At 42.6% G+C, this 16,796-nt stretch overlaps 1 protein-coding gene across 2 annotated transcripts in view; it reads right to left on the reverse strand.

Annotated features, from left to right (window-relative positions):
* The window catches only part of HEATR5A (HEAT repeat containing 5A), a 257,530-nt gene that overhangs the window by 174,224 nt on the left and 66,510 nt on the right, over positions 1–16,796 (reverse strand). For both annotated transcript variants that reach the window (XM_033952160.1, XM_033952161.1), the window contains exons 9-11: positions 14,715–14,870; positions 11,043–11,293; positions 6,887–6,998 (exon numbers count right to left, since the gene is read on the reverse strand). In XM_033952160.1, coding sequence (XP_033808051.1) covers positions 6,887–6,998; positions 11,043–11,293; positions 14,715–14,870 — 519 coding nt within the window. The remainder of the gene's footprint in view (positions 1–6,886; positions 6,999–11,042; positions 11,294–14,714; positions 14,871–16,796) is intronic.

A 16,796-nucleotide genomic window follows, 5' to 3' on the forward strand; every position in this document is an offset into this window, starting at 1 on the left:
GTATCCCAGAGAAGGTCACAAATCCTAGGGTTGGTCTAAGCAGTAAGGCCTGATGAATATATTTATGGATGACCAAGTTGCTGCTTTACAGATATCTTGTGTTGATGCTCTTTGAAGCTTGTCCTCAGTTGTTGCCAATGCCTAACAATGATGAGCAGTGATCTTATTTGCTGACTGCAGACCTGAACTGGTATAACAAAAGGCAATATTGTTCACAGTTCAGTTAGTATTCTCTTACTAACAGGGGCTTTGATAGCATTTCAAATCATAAGGAATAAAAAGTTGAGGACTGTGGTTTGAGGCTGTTTGCATGGCAGTGCTGTTCTATGGTCCAACACATGTAGTTGTTCTGCCCTCACATTCATAAGAACAGATTGCTTAAGATATGTAAACAATGTGCACTGCTGGAGCCCCCCACCCCAACTCCCAGTGTGCATTGCTACAGTTCCCCTGCTCCCAGTGTGCATTGCTGCAATTCAATAAGCTGGAGCCCCCCTGCTCCCAGTGTGTATTGCTGCAGCCCCCCTTCTCCTGTTTCTTCTCTTGTGTGTGGAGAAAAAGACTCCATGTTAGATAGCACCTGGCTTAGAAAGCATTGTTGTCCCATCAGGTTACATCTTTGTATCTACTAGTCTAACTACAGCTTAGTTGAATAAAGTGGAGTACAGTATTACCCAGCACAGAGAGAATCTGTGCTAAAATATTCTCAGCTTACTCTGATTATTGTAGGTGCTGGTTGAAGTGTGGGTTATATGCGAGAGGAAATCCTTAAGATCATCTGAACTGTAAGTTTGTGTATTTCTTTGTTTTTAAGTTTTTATTAAAGTAAGCTTGCTTAAGGAATAATAGAGTCCAGCCAGGTAATATTATAGATTACAGTTTCAATGAGTTTATCTGTCTGAGATCCCCTGGGATAAGGCTCAGCACAGTGCAAACCTGAAAAGAGCAATGCTTCATTAAACCCAGTTGAATAATCCACAGTAAAACCAGTGTGAGAATGGTACAACTGTGATGAGTTGAATTGAGAGATCTATGGAGACTTGAAGTACGAACTCTTGGCAAGAAGAAGCAGGGAGACTGGCCAAGAGTACTGTGAAGCATACAGTCTGTCTTAAAAGCCAACCAGTAAAGTTGAATGTATGTGTGCTGGGATCTGGTCAGAACTGGTCTTCAAACTTTAGAGCTGCTCTGACTGAAAATAAAGGAATCCATTGCTCTGTGTGGAAATCTAGCAAAATGTGATTGTGTGAACTGACTGACAAGTAGAGATCTGTCCAAGATGCATGAATAATTCATAAGGCACATCAAGTACAGAAAGTGTGTGAGCTCCCACCTTACAACAAATATTGTATCAATTTTCAGCACAGCAGACAACCTTAAAAGTACTTATAAACAGCTTAAGGAAAGGAAAAAAAAAAAAGGTTTATTTTTTATTCAGTACATCATGGCAGAGCAACTTACTGACCCAAGCTTATCACCAGTCCACCCTGACAGTGTAAGTGATGCTGGCACAGCAACAAGAACTCATAATGAAAAACCTCAAGAGAATTATGAATCAGAAATGCAAAAATATCTCCTGCTCATAGAGAGCCTATGGAGCAGTAACACATCAGATAAGTAAAAATGGCCAAGCCAAGCTGCTTATGAAAAATACCAAAGAACATCCACAGAGTTCTGCTCTTACTTGGATCAGAAGCATACAGAGAATAGTCCGGCACAGCTTGAAATACAAAAGGCCACAGATCAGACAAAGCAAGTCACGGTAAAAGATACTCTTGAAGAAAACAGGGCAATACACAGAATCCCAAGCAAAAGACACTAAGTCCTAGTATTCTGGCGGCTCTAAACACTCTGTGAGGAGCTCTAGAACTAGCAAAACCTCTAAGTCACACAGGACAAGTAATTCCAGCAGGTCATCCATGGCCTCCATGGTCATCAAATTGTGAATGGAGGCAGAAGCTGTGAAGCTATAGCCAGAAGGAAGCAGATCTAAAAAAGCAAAAATTAGGATAGAGAAACAACAGGAAAAAATAGGCTGAGGCCACTGTGCATGGAATAGCAGAGGAGGCTGAGGCCTTTGCACACTGGAAAGTAGAAGAAGCTGTAGTTAGGGGCCATCGACTCATGTTCGAATCCTATTGACTTGATGAACATCAAGTTTTCGTGGCAGAATACAGAAGTAGATTGCCAGGCCTTTCTTCTATGCAGTATAAATTCAATGTTGTCACCGTTGTCACATCAAATGCATTCATCTGCCTCCAACACTGCCCATCTGCTGCTGCCCAGATGGGTGGTACATTGTTAGTCTGACATCTCTGCTGAAACCTGTCTGCCTTGGGAAGCCCTGCTGGTAGTCAAACCCACTGACAGCATAGCTTTCAGCTTCTCAGATGCTCGCAAGCCCCAGTGGCATGACAAGCCCATGTACCAGCAGACCTAAAAAAATAAAAATTAGGATAGAGGAGGAACAACAGGAAAAAAAGAGGCTGAAGCCACTGTGTGCAGGGAGGCAGAAGAGGCTGAGGCCATTGCACATAGGAAAATGGAAGAAGCTGATACAGAGCGCAAGAAAGTGCAAGAAGGCAGAGATAGGCATTGCTTTGGAGGTGTTTCAGCAAAAGAAAGAAGCAGCCACCATTGAAGCTCAGATTAAGGTGATAGAAGAAGCCACAAGAACTGAAGGCAGGGAGAGTCAGCTTAGCCATATTATAGTGAAAGATCCTGCACAGTAGAATATTAAAAGCCCAAGCCTCAGTGCAGGAGAGTAAACAATCACAGTTACTAAATTAAGGGAAAGAATGTTCCTCTGCAGCAAAGTCTAGCTTGCCTGAGAGAAGGAAATCTAAGGTAAAGCATGCCACAGAAACATAATATTACTACAGCAATCCACATGCAAGTATGCATACGGATGCACTGCCACCAGCTCTCACTCCAGGAAAGTGCACCGAAGAAAAAACTTCATTCAAGCACAGACTCTGGCACCATACAGGTACTAGGCTCAAGTAAAGGCTGAGCAGCCATGCCTAACTAAACACATTATGATTAAGCAAGAGGTGGCTGGCATTCAGCAGTGAGTAGTCAGCCACAAATACCTACTGCTAGCATGATAGAGATCTTAGAAAGAGAAGATCTAGCAATATATATGGCATGCAAAAAGTTGGTGAACATGGAACTCACCCAGTTTAATGACTGCCCAGAAAGGTAGTGCGCATGGAAAGCCAATTTTAAAGATGCCATAGCTGTTATGAAGCCAATACCAAGGCAAGAGATGAGTTTGATGATCAGATGGTTGAGACCTGAATCATCAGAAAAGATAAAGAGATTGAAAAAAGCATTTCAACATGATGATGCTTGAGGCCTGTAAGAAATGTGGGAGAGGCTCAAGCAGCAATATGGCAACCAAGAAGTCATTCAGCGAGATAATGACAAGCTACTAGATCTAGGAAACCTCCTCCAAGCTGATCAAAGTTTTCCAGGTCTAAGCTTTTATATGCCATAGGATGTATCTAAGCTACCTAGATACATCCTATGGCATACAAAAGTTTACAACAAAGCTGCCTATGATGTTAAAGAGAGATGGTAATCCATAGGCATGCAATATAAAGAGGACAATCAAGGGAAATTCCCTCATCTACAGTCTTCACGGAGTTAAGAACATAAGAATTGCCACTGCTAGGTCAGACCAGTGGTCCATAGTGCCCAGCAGTCCACTCATGTGGCGGCCCTTAGGTCAAAGACCAGTGCCCTAACTGAGACTAGCCTTACCTGTGTACGTTCCAGTTCAGCAGGAACTTATCTAACTTTGTCTTGAATCCCTGGAGGGTGTTTTCCCCTATAACAGCCTCCGGAAGAGCATTCCAGTTTTCTACCAGAAAACTGGCGAAAAGAAGAAACTATCCTAGTTACTGGGATGATGTTCCCAAAGTAGGAAAAACAAGCTTCTTCCAGAATGAGAAGCCAGTTACAAAGTATGGCAACTCTACCAGACACACAGCAGCTCAACCAACTGACTGTCCTCATACTACAGAGAAAGTAGAGGATCCAAAGCGACAATGTCCAATACATAAAAACTATATCCTCTTCAGAAATGTAGAGGGTTTAAGGAGAAACTCCTAAGAGAGCAAAAAGAACTGCAAAGAAAATACAGGATTTGCTATAAATGTTGTTCTTTATCCAAGCAAATGGCCATGAACTGTAAAACACCATTAAATGTACATTATATGACAGTGACCAACACGTAAGTGCCTTACAACTTGACAGGAGTAGGCTTACCTCTCCATGAACCCCTGCCTCAGAGTCAAGTCATGGCAGGTAGTATGAGATGGAGCAAGTGTCACCACTGAACGCCACATTGATGAAAAAAGTAACCAGTCTCTGGCAAAGACAGAGTTCTTTGACTTATTTAACAAACAGGGAAACTGCTATCCCTACCACCTCAGAACCAGTTCAGGGAGGACAAAGAAGACAGGGAGAAAAGTGAGTGGTTACATGATAGAAGTGATGGATGTCAGCATCAAGAGAGCTCTACCAACTGTAATTGAGTGCAATCAAATACTGGACTTCAAGGAAGAAATCCCTACAATCGAGGTTGTGCAACAACACCCACATTTGCAATCAATAGTAGAACACCTGCAGCCAGTAGACCAAAGGCCAAGGTCCTACTCTTACCAGCCCTGGTCAGAGCTCTTTGATCATGAGCAGGTCCATTCTGATGCTCCATATGCCTACCGACTCTCCCTGGGATGGGTGATAGTAGGTGATATTTGCCTCAATGGGCTAAGGGGACCAAATGTAGATATGTACAAGATGTGCATCTTGGCCAGTGGTGGACTAACTTGTTCAAGCCTTGTCAAAACCACCTGCAACTAAAATAAGATTACAGCTGGGAAGAACCAGAATCTAGCTTAATCACCTATCAGAACACTTCACCACCAGATTCTGAAGATCATCTGGGTGACACAGTGTTCCAAGGCACCAAGAATGATGAAAAACCAACTCTTTTAGTAGAGGATAAAAGGTTCCTGAAAATCATAGACCAGGAATTTGATATTAGTAATCCTTTTTGGTGATCTGCTTCGAGCCCTAACATTAATTTGGGGATGATGCGATATAACAAGATGAAAGATTAGATTAGATTAATTGATTTAATTTAGGTTAGGTGTGGAATTTATCCCCCCCCTTTTATAAAATCACATTAGGCTTTTTTATCGCCAGCCACGGTGGTATTAGCAACGATGCTCATAGGAATTTAATGAGCATTGGAGCTAATACTGCTGCAGCCGGCGATAAAAAAGCTTTGTAAAGGGGGCCTTTGTTAGGCGGCACCAAACTTGGCTTCCATTTATAGAATCTGGCCCTGTGTGTGTTTATGAATTTGTGCTGAATTACATAGGTTACAATTTATGTTGATTTGAGGATGGAGTATGGTTCCTCTTTTTTTGGCAAAGTATTTTTGTGAATTTTGTTGTATACTTTAAATAATCCTCTTTTTTTGTGCCATAAATGACCAGATCATTTGGGATCGCTAAGAGGCCCTCATGAGAAGACTGCTGGAGCAGATTAAAGGGAAGCAGACAGCACCTCATCACTTAGGCCATGAATATAAATATTCCAGATTTTGTACAAGTATCCACTTTTCCGCTGAGGTGAAATACCTAGGGGGTCATATTAGTTCCGCATTTTTCCTTTCAATCTCACATTCTTGCTACGGTCAACAAGATCTATTTTAAATTACGATTGCTGAGTAACCTTAAATCTTATTTGACAGGTGCCAATTTTAAGCGCATTCTGCAATCAGTAGTATTGTCCAGCCTGAACTACTGCAATCTAGTGCTACTTGGTGTTCCCACGAATGCGATCCATACCTTAAAAGTTGCATAAAATTCAATAATTTGCGTTTTGTTTGGGATTGGAAAATCTGACCATGTGTCCAAGTTTTATGTGCAACTTTATTGGATGAAAGTTGACTTTAGGATACGGTATAAACTACTGCTATTAACTTACCTTTGTCTTCAAGGAATGGCACCAAATTATTTCTGTATATCTGAGTATGTGCCATCACGCAGTTTACATTCTGCTCATCAGGGAGTTACACATGCCTACTTTAAGGCAGGCAAGGTTGCAAGCTACAGGAATGGGAGCTTTTTCTTGCGCTGGTCCGGAATCGAGGAATTCTATCCCATTGTACATTAGAAAACAAAAGGATGTGACTGTTTTTAAGAAGCTTTTGAAGAGACATCTTTTTTGCGACATGAAGAATGGGTGCTGAGCACTTTATTTGCTGATGAAATGTATATATGTCTGTTTTGTAATATTTTATTGTGAATGTGGTATTGTAACCCACCTTGTTAAGGGGGGGCTATAACCAAATAAACCATAGCCTTGGGGAGCTTTGCTCACACTGATGCCGTACACTGAGATACATTTCAGTATAAATGTGCTCAAACAGAACTCTATTTCATATTATTGTGTAAAAACATCACAGAGGTGCAGAATACTAACTGATGCTCTTTTACTTGGTTTTTGCCAATACTGTTAAAAAACTAATGTGTGAGTCACAGTGACGTTAGTTTTTAAAAACTGTCTCTCTATGGTTGCCTAGATCAGTGGTTCCCAACCCCGTCCTGGAGGACCCCCAGGCCAATCGTGTTTTCAGACATTTTGATTTAAGTGTTTTGTGGGCTTCTCTAAGGTCATAATAGGAGCCATTGATGACTGGTTTGAGCAAAATAGGTAAAGCGTTTTTGCTTAGAATCTCAAATGAACCTACATCCAAAGACCCTGACCTAGCTGCACTGCAACAACTGTTTAACAGTTATAGAATGCTGGTGAAAGTCTTCTGATTTGCTCCAAAGTCAGATTTATAACTTGGATAGGAGAGTATTACCTAAGGTCATGACGGCAGAAATGAGTAGCCAACCAGCCTGGGTTCGCTGGATTGAAATGCGACTGTTCTGAGCTGCGGAGCATAACAAATCTTCTGCCAATGTCATTATTACCTGAGGAAACAAGAAAATGAAAGATCACAGATTATTCATCAGTATGACTGCCGTGATACAAGGCTCTAAGGAGATAATTCTAAAAACTATTTGTATAGTAATTATGCAAACAAATAATGGCATATAAGTGTGTAAATGCTATTTGTATAGTAATTATGCAAACAAATGTTTAGAATAATAGCATATAAGTGTATAAATGCTAAAACCTTGCTTAAATGCTATTCTCTCTTTTTTTTTACATCCCCCCCCCTTTTACTAAGCTGTGGTAGAGGTTTCTACCGTGGCCTGGAGCGCTAAATGCTCTGACACTCATAGGAATTCTATGAGCGTCACAGCAGTGTTGGGGCATTTAGGGCTCCAGGCCGTGGTAGAAACCTTTATTGTGGCTTTGTAAAAAGGGGATGTGTTATTTTTGAAGCACTTTGAATAGGTGTCAGGTCAAAAGCGCGCTGGGACAAAGGCGCGCGCAGACAATTGAGCGCAGCGCGGAGGTGCGCGCAGAAAAAAATTACTGTTTGTAGGGGCTCCGATGGGGGGGCGTGGGGGGAACCCCCCCACTTTACTTAATACAGATCGCGCCGCGTTGTGGGGGCATTGTGGGGGGTTGTAACCCCCCACATTTTACTGAAAACTTCACTTTTTCCCTGATTTTAGGGAAAAAGTTAAGTTTCCAGTAAAATGTGGGGGGTTACAACCCCCCAAACCCTCCATAACGCCGCCGCGATCTGTATTAAGTAAAGTGGGGGGGCTCCCCAACAAAACCCCCCGTCGGAGCCCCTAAAAACAGTAATTTTCTTCGGCACGCGCCTCCGTCTTGCGCTCAGTTGTCGGCGCGCACCTTTGTCTTCTGCGATTATGTCTATGAACCCTTCGAATAAGGTCCCAAAATCAGGATAGACCAAGATGATGTCATGAGCAGTTACTCAAGCCAGAGCCCTGGGCTTACCAAAGTTGAAGGCTTTGGTGGCGTCCCTCTCATTCTGTGATGGAGAAGAGAAGGGAGGAAAGTGCATCAGTTCCCTCCTGCATGGGTTTCTACCCTGCAGCTGAAGCTGTTCCACTTTGTAGGGCTTCTGTATTCTGCATTGTGTTCAGGAAAGGCTGACTCTTTGGCTTGTTTGTCAGTGGATTCACCTGGCAGCAGTATAGACGAGGTCTCCTTGAGCCCTGTTCCCTTATCGGCCCTGTGCCAGTTCTCCCAGCGCCAATGGAGGTAGTGACTTGCCCGGGAAGGGAATTTTTACTAGGTTTCACTTGGAGGGCCCTCTGGCTTTGGATTTCTCCCCTAGAAACATCTTTGGAGGAGGGGAAGGCTCAGAGGCACAGAAATTACCAACAGTGAGTACCCTAGCTCCCTCAGGGAAAGGAACTACTTTGAAAACTATCTGTGCTTGTGAGGCCAAATACAGTGATTTTGGATGCATTATGGGACGCCATGCAAACACTGAATTCTTCTTTGATGAAAGTGGCAACAAATGTTTCTTCTAGGATTTCTGAATGTTCAAGTTCAAGAGTATAACCAGCAAGAGGTCAAGGTAATTGCTCCCAACTCCAACTAATAAGATATCGAAGCTGTGCAGCCTGATAAAAGTTGGGGACCACCATGCTCCCATGTGATCTAAGTTGAAAAAGCATATTACAATGCACCCGAGGTGGTTTCTGTTTCCAAATATATGAAAACACCCTCTTATCTAAATGCTTAAAGAAAGCTCTAGGCAATGGAATAGGTAAGGCAGAGAAGAGATATAGTGGCCGAGGTAATACCACCATCTTAACCACACGCACCCTCCCCAGCCAGGAAATATTAAGACATTGCTACCTATGAAGATCCTCCCACAGCTGCTTTAGTAGGGCTGGATAATTGTTTTCATAAAGCTCAGTCACATGGCAGGTTAAGTAAATTCCTAAGTATCGTAGAGATCTAGAAGCCCAATGGAAGGAAAAGGTTTCCTGAATAAACCAACTATCATGCTCAGTTAGAGTAAGATCTAAAATTTCTGATTTTTTGCCAAATTAATCTGAAAACCTGAAACCCAGCTAGATTCTTCCATAAGCTGCACCACTGCAGGTAGGGAAGAGGAAGAATTTGTCATGGTATACAGGATATCATCTGCAAACAATAAATTTTTTGTATTCAGTGTTACATAGGAAATACCACACACCTCAGGGGTTTGCTGAATTAATTGGACTATAACACAATAAGGCAGACCTAGTCACATCAAGGTTCATTCGGAGGACGCTCAGGGACATAAACTTTACTCACAGCCGACCTCAGCATTTTTGTTTCCGTCGGGGGACAGGTTCCTGAAGAAGGGCTCCTCCCCGAAACCAGCGTGGTTGAACCTTTTCTCCTGGCGCGGTTTTTTCACATTGTAGTTTGTGATATTCTTTTTCAGATAAGTATTTCATTTATTCATTCATTTTTTGTATGGTGATTTTCTGATTTTTGGTTGCATTTTTTGGGGGGTCTGGCTGGCAGGGTTCATTTGGGGGTCGCTCAAGTTACATTGTTTGAGTTATACTGATTTATTCACTGGTTTATTTATTGGATTATTTGGTGAAAGTTTGCTTTGCTTTCTAGCACACCTAGGGTGCTCGATGATGGTGTGTGGGTGGGGGCTTACCGCCTTGACCCAGAAGTGAAGTGTCGGAGCTGGACTCCTATCGCTGATGGTTCACACTGAGAGCACCCTTTACATTGTTTGTAATTACACGATTTTGTACGTGGGCTGTGAGTAAAGTTTATGTCCCTGAGCGTCCTCCGAATGAACCTTGATGTGACTAGGTCTGCCTTATTGTGTTATTGCTAAATTAGGGTTTTTGGCAGCATTGGAGTGTAGTCGTTGTGTGGAATTAATTGGACTAGCAGTTCCATTGCCAATGCAAGTAAAACTGGTGAGAGGGCACAACCTTGTCTCGAACCCCTCCCCAAAGGAAAACTGTCTGTATACTGACTTCATTTTTAGACAAGCCAATATAGAATGGATCCAGAAAGCATAACTGCCAGAAATGCCCAGTTTTCCCAAAACCTGAAATAGATAAGGCTAATAGACCCTATCAAAGGCCTTCTCAGTGTCAATACCCAACACAAAAGAAGAATCACTTTCAGTACTAGCCTTCCAAATTAAGTGATGTTATCAAATGTTTGGTGGCTCTGCAGAAAGCCTGATTGATCATCTTTAACCAAGTGTGGCATATAAAGTTGCAATCGCCTAGCCAAGAATTTTGTAAAAATCTTATAATCAACATCCAAAAGTGAAATGGGGTGGTAGGAGCCACAACAGGAAGGATCCTTCCTGGGCTTTAGGAGAATCGTGATACCCACCAACCTCCAGGAATGAGGCAAACCCCAAATTATTAAGCAAACACGCCAGAGGCTTTGTTAGATATCCAAGAAAAATTTTATAAAATTTAACTGAAAAGCCATCAAGGCCTGGAGCTTTCCCAACCTGCATATCTCTAATCGTCCAGGAAATCTCATCTTCCATGATAGGCTGAGATAATTAAGCAACCTCTGTGTCGGTAAGTTTTGACAGGGTCACCCAATCTAAAAAGCTATTTATATCAAATATTGGGCACTGATTGTTTGGAGTATAAAGATGCTGATAATAGTGAAGAAACGCCTGATGTATCTCCTCTAGCCAAGTACAAAGCCTAACAAAATAAAGACACTGAAATTACCTAGTTAACTCTGTCTACCTTTCCGTAAATTTAATAGCAATTTCCCAGCAAGAAGAATATTCACCAGTAAAGTGCTGTCCCTCTCTGTTAGTCCTATTACTAGGATTTAATTTGTCATCTCAAAGTTTATCTCTGATTGTATTTATGCTTATATTTGGTCATTTTACTATTGTTAAGCTGTGAACAAAATTGTTACTTTTTATGTCAGGCAGAACATACTGCACACTGTCTTGAGTGAATCTCTTCATAAATGTGGTTAATAAATCCAAATAACTAAAATAAACTGGATGGTTTACCAGGCTGTAAATTAATAGTAGTTGTCATTAGCTCATTAAACTAAGAACAGACAACTGAAATACTCACTTTTCCTTTGCCATGAGGAATTCCCAGGGGACAGTGCTTCACTGCTCCCAGCAGCGCTGCCACAGCAAAACTGTAACCAGTCACTGCTTCAGGTGAGGATTTTAGTGCACGGAGGCATTCAAGGCAGCGATCCAGGAGTGAGGAGACGTAGGATGGCAAAGCTACAGAGATGAGACGCAAGCACCAAGCTGCTGCCAAGCGGGCAGAGACACTGGGGTGAAGGATGACTGAAAGTACAGCATCAAGCACTTCTGAAAAGAAAGGTATGACGTGAGGGACCCAATGCTTCAATAACACAACAAAGTAACAAGAAGGCATCCACGTTTAGGGTATTTCATTTAAATTCTGTTTTTCTGCACATCAGGAGATAAATAAGCTTTCCAAACCCTCATCTCGAGTGGGACATCTGCTTTGTTGTGGTTTTCCAACCCCTTTATGATATCACTCTAACTCATGGACTTCAGTAATTTCTCTCTGTGTCAGAGTATTAGTTTGGCCTAAAGGTAGAATTTTCCATTTCCATCAGAAATATCACACTCTTTTGTAGCTAGCCAGCAAGACGGAGTTCTGCATATACAGCATAATAGAGAACTACAAACTGGGCTGCAGATAGGGAAAACTGAACTAGTCCTTGTTTTTTCACACTGCAGATACAAAGATTTACTCTGTTTTCCTTAAGGAACAAAAAGTGAATTTACCTATTTGTATTATTTGGAAACAGCAACCCAGTCACATCATTTCTTTTAATTCCTGTGCTTTTTCTCAGAATGAGGAGTCACAGAAGTTAAGGTGATGGCACTGACAAAGAAGGCCCCCCTCTTGGACGAGGCCGAAACCACCGAAAAGGAGACCAGCCACATGCACGCACGCCTTGTACATGGCGAGAGAAAAATCCAGATAAAAAACCCATGGGCAAGACAGAATCACGCTCCCTAGCAGAGGAAAAGGCCTGCAACATCTGTTCCTGCCTTTCCAATCCCCAGCACTGTCGGCAGTTATGGAAGCTTGGGCTTCCCCACTGCCAATGGCTGATGCACCCTTCGCAGCTGATGGAGAAACCCTTGAGCTGGCCAGCTCCGAAGCTAGCAAGAGTTCCCCTTCTGGCCATGAACAAAAACCAGCCACATTAAGCCCTCAGAGGGAACACACTAAGCATTTCTTCGGCTTGCGAGAAGTGCTCATTGTTAAGCGAGAGGCAGGCTAAATGAAACCGGCAGCTGAATGGGAGAAAAAAATATGAATGAACACAGTCCTGCAAACCGGCACAGAAAGAAAATCACTTAGGTCTGATTTTTTTTTTTTTTTTGTAATAAACGTTAAATTAAAAGGAGCAGAACCCACAAGCACTCAAAGCTGTAGTCTTTGGTTGACCATGGCAAGGCATACAGTTGAGGCTCCACCAAAGAAAAAATGGGGGAAAGGATTCAACCACCCAAGTGTGACAACCTTGAGGTAGTAATGATCCCGCTGGACCCCAGCTCAGTCCGACCAAACAACGGGCAGATAAAAAAAGTCACTGCCTAACCTCTCCAACAGACCTTGTCAAGGCCTAAAAGACTGCACAGGCTTACCATCTCCACCTGCTGGAGACTGAGAACAGACTAATTCTATGAGCGACTGCAAAGAATTGTACTGTAAGAATTCAGTGTACAGTGGTGCCTCACACAACGAACTTAATTCGTTCCAGGAGCAAGTTTGTTATGCGAAAAGTTCGTTATGTGAAACGCGTTAAGCGCAGTGACTAACGACTGCCTGCAGTGCCTGCGCGGAAGGATGCAATACATCGGCAGCGATCGTGGAAGCTCGGGCGACTTCGTTGTGTGAAACGAAGTTCGTTGTATGAATCATGACATGAAGTTCGTTGTGTGCAGCGTTCGCTGTGCGAGGCGTTCTTTATGCGAGGCACTACTGTATTCTCCATCTCCACCTGCTGGCAGAGGAGCATAAACCCATCTGTATGTGCTGGTCTGAAGGGATGATAAAGAATTTTTGATTTTCAGTAACAGCCACTTCTGTTTGTATTTGAAAAGTCAACCTGCTGATAGCACTTCCAACTAAGAAAAGCACAGTCCAGCTCAGCTCAGCAGGATCAATGAGGAAAGACAAGTTCAAACACGTGAACAAAGGATTATGGGGGCTTTGACAGAAGAGAAGAAAAAAAGAAAAAAAAATCTCTCTTTAGAAGATTTTGAAGTTGCAACACTAGAAAATGCAGCCAATGGTTTTGGAGGAGAAAACCAAAATTCTCCAATAGACAAGCAGAGTAATGCAGCCCCATAGCAAGGCAGAAGGAAAGAGGTATGACCTGCTTAGTCTGGAAATGAAAAAAAAAACTGACAGGCTACGGGGTGGAGCTCCACAGGCAAGGTGGATGCACATTAAGTGTGGCTGCATTCCCCTGCTGTCTACAGAGAACACCTGTTATAGGTAAGGAACTTCGCTTTCTCTGATAGACAAGCAGGGTAATGCAGCCCCACTTGATGTGCAGCTACCTTGCCTGTAGAGCTCCATCCCCATAGCCTGTCAGTTTTTTTTCCCCTTTCCAGACTAAGCAGGTCATACCTCTCCCCTTCTGCTTTGCCATCAAGTGTGGCTGTATTCTCCTGCTGTCTACGGAGAACACCTGCTACAGGTATGCAACTTCACTGTATGGAGGGAAGCTCTCAGGGACAACATCTCCAAATGAAAAGTTGTGAGGCTGCAGCAATATGGAAACCGCTATACACCAGCAGAAAGAAATATCTACCTTGTCCATTTTGTGCTGAGCGGTCATGTGACTGTTTGCTGTATTTCACTGCCTTTTGTAAGACTCTATATGCTCTTTGTAAGACTCTATATGCTGTATCCCGGACCTTTTGTAAGTTTCTATATGCTTTTTTATTTTTGTAAGTTTCTATATACTGTATCCCGGACTTCTACATATTGTAACTCGCTGACTGTCCAGCTCTCTTCAGTGTGAACTGCCTGAAGTCTCACGACTATGGCGGTATAGAAGAATAAAGTTATTATTATTATTTTGTTTGACTATGGAGAGCATCTTGTCTTCAAAGAATAGAGAAATCAAGACTAATCTCCTTAAATGCAATGGCTTAAAAACAGAACTAGCTTAACTTTTGTCTACCTGCACATGGAGTTAATATGGTCACCCTAGCTATAAAGGCAGAAAATCTTTTGCAGTTATACAACACGGGGGCAACTGTGGTAGAGATGGAAGGGTTGCAGGACTATGTGCAGGGCCTCATTTACATAAGTGGGGCTATGTGTGCAAAATACAGGTGCTCATTAGTAGGGCCAGCCCTTGTGCATTTTATTTATTTGTTTAAAAAGCTCTAGCCCGCTTAAATCCTAAGCGGGTTACAAAATCACATACATAAATTTTTTCCAGGTGATCCCACATCAAACAACTCTCTATAGCCCAGTTTAAGAATATCCCATTTGTCAAAACAGAATAAGCTGTCATACAGCTGACGGCACCATCATTTGCTCTTCCAGAGACTTGAGCCAGCAAGGACATCATTGGTACGCACCTGCTCATTCTTTCCTAAAAGAACAGCATTGGGTTATGCAGTTTGCTTCACATTTTTAAACCTTAAAGAGAAGCAAGCTGCAAGAGCACCCCTGAGATGCTTTCCTATAAATACAGAAAGCAAAGAATGTGCTGGGACCCCCTACCTGCACTAGAATCTCTGATTAGTGGCGCTGCGGTTGTGCCCAGTCCATGGATGAGATGGCCCAGTTCTTGCAACACACAAACTAAGACATGCTGGCTCGCGGCCACATCGGTTGTAGCCACCCGAGTCTCCACATTGCTGTCGCTCATCGCTGCATCTGTTAATACGGTGAGAAAGCAGCAGGTTAGCATGTTCAGAATATGGCATCAGGAGATAAGAAGGACTTTATGCAGCCAGTCTGATGTGCCTGGGTCAGTGGTGAAATGACTCAGCCACATAGGACATACTTTAGTAGCCATGAACAGTATGGAACAGCATATTAGAAGACAGGTGAAAAAAAGAAAACACATGGAATACGCTGGAATACGCTTCCAGAGGAGGTGGTAGAGCAGAGTACGACTTTGGGGTTCAAAAGGGGATTGGACGAGTTCATGAAGGAAAAGGGGATCCATGGGTACAATTATAGGGTTACTATACAGTACAGAAGGCTGTAAAGTAATAGAGTAGTAGAGAAATAGATCACTACAGGTCATTGACCTGGGGGGCCACCGCGGGAGCGGACTGCTGGGCGTGATGGACCTATGGTCTGACTCAGCAGAGGCAATGCTTATGTGCTTACATCTCAGCTTATTTTAGGAGGACTAGCACAAGACTGGATAGGCTTTCCTTGATCAGTTGCTAAGAATGATATGAACAAATTTAATACTCTATACGCATTGGAATAGATTTTCAGAATGATTTAATTGGGAGAAGTTCCTGCCTAGTTAAATCACAATGAGTGGGCAATCTTTTAATTTTCAGTGGCACCAGTGGCGTATCTAGCTTGGTTGCCACCTGGAGAGAAGCACCCTCCCTCCTCCAAGTGCATCACCCTCAAACCAAGCAGTAACGGGGTGCAGTGCGCCAGTCCCTGCCCTGACATTAACTTCCTTTTGGGGCAGCAGATTGGCACAGATGACAGCCATGCACCTGAACGTTGCAGCTCAGGGACTGATTGTTGTACGTCCTTTGCTGCCTGGCATCTGGGGCAGACCACACCCACTGCTGCACTCTTGGTTCGCCACTGAGTGGCACTTAACTGAACAGTGCTGCTGAAAATCCTGTGTGAAAACTAAGGCACTGGCCAGATAGAGATCGGGTGGTCCAGGTCCAGAAGCAAAGTTGGGGCGGCACTGAGATTTACCCAGTTAGCATAGACATTCAATCCACTAACCTAGTAGGTGCCCAGGCAAAGTCAGGGCTGCAAAAAGGGTGTTCTGTTTCCTAAGAATAAAAAATTTATTCTTGGAGATCTGACAGGAAATATACTGGGTGAAGGTAACCTGCAAAACCTTACAGCAATATTAGAAGACTCACTATCTGAAGTCAAGGATAGAGCAACACTAATTGTGAATTTTGTCTTCAAGCAAGATTTAAACTTAGTTATGAAAATGTATTTCAAAAAGGGAGGAATTCCTTTTTGTGGCCAGAAATTGTGGATTTGCCCAGATGTCACCAAGTTCACATGGGAGTGGCGTGGAGAGTTTCTTGCTATGAGGGAAGAAATGAAGAAATTAGGAGCCATCTTTTTGTTAGCTTATCCTTGCAAATGTGTTATCAGATATTTGGATTTAAAATATGCTTTTTTTTCTCCCTGAACATCTAAGAACCTTTTTGGCTCTCAAGGGGTTGACCAGCGGAACAGCTAGAGGCTGAAGTTAATACACCATGGGGGCTGCCATCTAAGCCAATTTCTTTTTGATATAATCTTGTTATAAATTCTCCCTTACATTTCTACATTTACTCTTGCAGCACTTATGGAGGTCTAAGGAAGAATCTAAACCTTTTAGTGATGTTTACGATAGTAGATTTTTTGATTTTCATTGTATTGGGGGATATGATTTCTGTATTTCTGAAACAAATAATTGTACTTGTAATATTTGGATAAATGAATTAAAAAAGGGTGTTCTAATGTAATATAGGTACTTACCCAGGTATGAAAATGCTTGACGTACCTGTATGTAAACCGCTTTTTGAGTGTGGTTGTATAACTACAAAAAGGTGGTATACAAGTCCCAATCCCTTTCCTCATCTGAATATTGCT

The sequence above is a fragment of the Geotrypetes seraphini genome, chromosome 7 (genome assembly GCF_902459505.1).
Source record: "Geotrypetes seraphini chromosome 7, aGeoSer1.1, whole genome shotgun sequence".
Lineage (NCBI taxonomy): Eukaryota > Metazoa > Chordata > Amphibia > Gymnophiona > Dermophiidae > Geotrypetes > Geotrypetes seraphini.